Below are 5,306 nucleotides of genomic sequence, written 5' to 3'. Positions count from 1 at the left end.
GCCCCATCATTGGTGTCAGTGGGGGAGGAATAGTGCCCCATCATTGGTATCAGTGGGGAGAATAGTGCCCCATCAATGGTGTCAGTGGGGAGGAGGAATAGTGCCCCATCATTGGTGTCAGTGGGGAGGAGGTATAGTGCCCCATCGTTGGTGTCAGTGGGGGAGGAACAGTGCCTCATCGTTGGTGTCAGTGGGGGAGGAACAGTGCCCCATCGTTGGTGTCAGTGGGGGAGGAACAGTGCCACATCGTTGGTGTCAGTCGAGGAGGAATAGTGCCCCATCATTGGTGTCAGTGGGGGAGGAATAGTGCCCCATCATTGGTATCAGTGGGGAGAATAGTGCCCCATCAATGGTGTCAGTGGGGAGGAGGAATAGTGCCCCATTATTGGTGTCAGTGGGGAGGAGGAATAGTGCCCCATCGTTGGTGTCAGTGGGGGAGGAACAGTGCCTCATCGTTGGTGTCAGTGGGGGAGGAACAGTGCCCCATCGTTGGTGTCAGTGGGGGAGGAACAGTGCCACATCGTTGGTGTCAGTCGAGGAGGAATAGTGCCCCATCGTTAGTGTCAGTGGGGGGAGGAGCGGCTGCTCTTTCTTCCAGTTCGTCCGCTCGATTTTCGCGGGGCCGCTCGGCTCCGCCTCCTCGCCGGTGATTGGACGCCTGTGTGCCTTTCCAGTTCTGGCGCCCAATCACCGATGAGGAGGCGGAGCCGAGTGGCCGCGTGACCATCGAGCGGCCGAACTGAAAGAAGGAGCAGCCGTGCTTCCTGGACCGGATCGTCGTGGGACCGGAGCCAGGTAAGGTACAGCAGCCCCTCTGCCCACCCCTGTACTTATTGTCCATTGGAGGAGGAGGGGGGGCGGCGCGGCGCCGCCCCTCGAAAAAGTGCCGACCTGACACCGGCTCGCACCGGCGTATAAGACGACCCCCGACTTTTCAGAAGATTTTCAGGGATTAAAAAGTCGTCTTATACGCCGGAAAATACGGTACTCATAATAATGAGTGATGTCCCATTTGAACTTTAAGCCTCTAGGTATAAAGGTGTCCAGCTTAAAAATCCAAAATACCTCCCTCATGCACAGAAGGGAAAATCAGTCACCACCACGGACAGATTGATCTATCTTTTCAAACATTTGACCTCTAAAGGATTGTGTATTCTGTTGAAAGAGCTAATTGAAGTGTCTAGCCAAACTGGCATTTTTGTTAGTCCTAATATCTGAGAAATGATCCCTCATTCTGTCACTTAATCGTCTTGTGGTTCTACCCATGTATTGGATATTGCATACATTATAGGTGACCAAGTATATAACAAATTGGGTGTGACAGTTGTGTAATACCAGTGGAAAAACCATTGGAACAAGAGATAATAGTAAGGGGGTCTCCCAAATGTTTTCAGCAAGAACACCTAGCTGCTCCACATCTGTATAGGCCAGTGGTGTTTGCCCAAGTCCATGGAGAAGGGTTGGAAATAAACTGGAAGATATCATGTTTCCTATGGTGCATGCCTTCTGGGCTAAAAATCTGACACCCCAACCCAATATCTCATGGTAACTGTCATCCCCATGTAAAATGCGAAGATGCTTAGATATGATGCTTTTGATAGCCTGAAATTGTAGGCTATAGTTTTGTGCAGAATACAAGTGACATGGTGGATCTGGCTGACATAGGATGGCATTGTTTGAATAAATCAGTACTTTATAAACTTCTGGTATTTAGGCAGGCCTGTCTAGCATTAGACTTTTTGTAGCCATGGTCACAAAATCTTGTTTCCAATGAGATAGCTTCCTTATCAAAATCAACAAGACTGGAGCAATTTTGTCTGATCCTGATGAACGGATCACATGGAATGGCCTTGATGGTGTATAAGGTGACAACTGGACACATGTAAAAGTGCGTTCTTAGAGGTAGGTTTTCTGTATGCTCAAACCATGACTGTCCCAGTAGAAGTGTAGCCAGACAGAGTAAGATCAAGATAATTGATTGTAGAGTGATGTTCTTCCAATGTAAATCTCAGATTTAAGGGATTTTTGTTGGAGTGGTACAAAAATTCAGTTGTTAGTGTGCCACGTTTGACAATGAAAATCAGATCTTCTATGTAGTGAAAATAAGTAATTATGGAATCCCTAAATGAGTTGTTGGTGCTGTAAATATATAGTTCCTCCCTCCACCTCATGTAAAAATGTACATAGATGGGCGAGAACTGAACGCCAATAGATGCCCCCTCTTTTTTTGTAAATACCATTTTTTATCAAAAAGAAAATAGTTATGATGTTAAAAGAAGACACCCCTTCCAAAATGAACAATTTTAATTCAGAAGAGTATTCTGTATAAAAGTCCACATGGTGTTTGAGTGAATGGAGAGCTAAATCATGGGGAATACTGGAAAATAGGGATCTGATGTTGCAAGCTAACCATTTCATGTTTTAATCCCAGTGTAAGCCTTCAAATACTTGCACAGTGTGTTTGGTGTCGTGTAAATGAGAAGGAATTCTGTTCACTCTGATGTCAGCTCTTCTTGATTGAATATGTCTTCAGGTGCAAACAGATTTTCTTCTGTTCAAATTGTCTCAACAATCTTCCTGGGTGGTCCCTTTCCACCCCAGGCATAGCGACCCGTGGGTTATTATTACTTTTGTTAAGACCCTGATCGCACCATTCTTGGTATATAACATTTGCTACCAAGCAATGTGAAGAAAGCTGTTCTGACATCACTGTTTCTCAAGGTATAAATGAATGGATTTAATGTTGGTGTGAACACTACATAAATGAGAGAAAAGTATTTGTCATATTGATTACCACTTGGTCTGAGGTACACTATTATACATGTCACAAAGAAGAGACTAGATACAATGAGATGAGACGAGCACGTGGAAAATGCTTTGTGCTTGCCCTCTGCACTTTTAATTTTCGAAACTGTAATGATGATAAGAGTGTAGATCCATATAATGATAATGTAGGGGAGAAGTATGACAAAGACAGCTGCTATGTTCGTAACCAAATTACTGAAAAAAGGATCTGAACATGACAGATTATGAAGTGGAGCCATATCACAAAAAAAATGATCAAGCTTGTTGGGACCACAATATTGAAGACAGGCTGTGAATATGGTGGTAATCCCAGCAATTACAAATCCAGAAACCCACGGTAGTATTGCAAGCTTTACTTTTATTTGGCTCATAATGCTGGTATAGAGCAAGGGACGGTGGATAGCCAAGTGCCTATCATAAGCCATGACAGTAAGTAGATAACATTCTACTATTCCAGTTGAATTACCGAAATACAATTGCAAAAAGCAACCTACGGAGGAAATCCCATGTTTAGATGTAATTAGAACATCTAAAAGTTTGGGGACAGTAACTGAAACAAACAAGACTTCCAAAATGGCAAAATCACTAATAAAAAAGTACATTGGTTTATGAAGAGAAGAGTTTTTTATAATTAGGAAAATAATCGTCAAATTTCCAGTAAGGCATATACTGTACATTATTAGAACTAAAACAAAAAGCAAAAGCTGGAAGTGCTTAAGATTTGTGAAAGCCAATAGTATGAATTCTTTTACATTGGTGGAGTTATCTTGCTTCATTTGGTATTCCAGGCAAATGTAATTGAATAATAAAAATGTCTTTTTATATCCCCTAGATTGTAAGCTCCAAGGAGCAGGGCCCTCCTATCCCTCTTGTATTGAACTGTATTGTTACTGTATTGTCTCCCGTTATATTGTCTCCCGTTATATTGTAAAGTGCTGAGGAAACTGTTGGCGCAATATAAATTCTGTATAATAATAATAATATTAAAGTTCATGAAAACAAAAATCTCGTAGTAATGCTATATTCTATATATCATGATGCAACTTTGTGTTTGATGCATTAACCATGATCATACCAATATCCATATAATCTCACATATACAGTATAATAATATAATATCCAATATATTTTAATATCCATAAAACATCAGGTCAAATGCAGGAATTGTACAAGTAAATCGCCCCATGGTCCTGATTTAATAAAGAATATATGTGAATGCAGTTTCAATGTTGCCCACAATCCAACCAAACAACCCAGCTAAAGAATAGGCTCACATTTTATAAAAATATTATATGCGCATTTTTCGGTAAGCTCTCACTGTGCTCGTGTGGGTTTCCTCCAGTTACTCTGGTTCACTCCTACACTCCAAAGACATGCTGGTAGGCTAATTGGTCCCTGTCTAAATAGGCCTTAATATATGTACAGTATGCTTAATACCTTACTTGATGCAACATGCCTGATTGAAGGTCCATAAACATCCTTGTTTGGAAGTTTATTGCGAACTGCAAGGAAGGACATCAGCAAATGTATTGAGAGTTGTGATGAGCAAACCAAGAAAATTTTAATTCGCTGGACATTCTTTGAACTCAAAGGGAATTCTGCAAACTCAAACATAGCTCCTAAACCCCATTGAAGTCTATGGAAGCCTAACCTTGTGATTTTTGTTCTGGACTTTTTTTGCAGCTCCAACAAACCATTGAACGAGCTGGATTCTGTTTGTAAACAAGTTCTTGTGGACAGTCTGTCATTTTTGGTGAGCATAGCAGCAGGTGAAGATCCTCGTGCAGTGGTTTGTCATGCCTTCATGTCTACATATTCATGAGTCAGATCATCTTGATTGATATGGAAGACATTATTGATGTTGTATTTACATTGCGGTACATTATATTTTTATTATAAAGTACCTCTTACTTATTCACATAGTAGAGGATATCTGGGGTATTATTTATTTTAAAGGGGGCTTCCAGATTTTGATAAGTCCCACAAGCCCCTTCATTCCTTTTGAGGAACAGGATGTGGGGATGGACATGAAAATACATGTGGGCAATAGGTCCTTGTCACCAGCAACTGTGTGGAGCCCCACACAGTCATGCTCGCAGTGCACAGAAGTCACCAACTGTCTGCATAGTCAATAGCTAAAGACCTTCAAACTTTGTGTGGCCTTCAGATTGGTACAACAACAGTTCATAGAGAGCTTCATGGAATGGGTTTCCAAGGCCAAGCAGCTGCATCCAAGCCTTACATCACCAAGTGCAATGCAAAGCATCGAATGCAGTGGTGTATAGCATGCCCCACTGGACTCTAGAGCAGTGGAGATCTATTCTCTGAAGTGATGAATCACGCTTCTCTGTCTGGCAATCCAATGGATGTGTCTGGGTTTGGCGGTTGCCTGGAGAACAGTACTTGCCTGACTGCATTGTGCCAAGTGTAAAGTTTGGTGGAGGGGGGATTATGGTGTGGGGTTGTTTTTCAGGGGTTAGGCTTGGCCCCTTAGTTCCAGT

The 5,306-nt window shown here is 42.2% G+C and overlaps 1 protein-coding gene across 1 annotated transcript; it reads right to left on the bottom strand.

The window, feature by feature from the left end:
• Nucleotides 1–2,366: 2,366 nt before the first annotated feature.
• Nucleotides 2,367–3,581, bottom strand: LOC149452269 (olfactory receptor 6P1-like). Its single transcript, XM_089689565.1, has one exon. The coding sequence runs from the start codon at nucleotides 3,579–3,581 to the stop codon at nucleotides 2,634–2,636; it is 948 nt and encodes a 315-aa protein (XP_089545691.1). The 3' UTR covers nucleotides 2,367–2,633.
• Between the last annotated feature and the right edge of the window lie 1,725 nt (nucleotides 3,582–5,306).

This window comes from Staurois parvus, unplaced genomic scaffold (genome assembly GCF_062004578.1).
Source record: "Staurois parvus isolate SC_StPar_1 unplaced genomic scaffold, SC_StPar_1.0 ptg000486l, whole genome shotgun sequence".
NCBI classification, from domain to species: domain Eukaryota; kingdom Metazoa; phylum Chordata; class Amphibia; order Anura; family Ranidae; genus Staurois; species Staurois parvus.
This window is presented reverse-complemented; position numbering and strand designations above follow the sequence as displayed.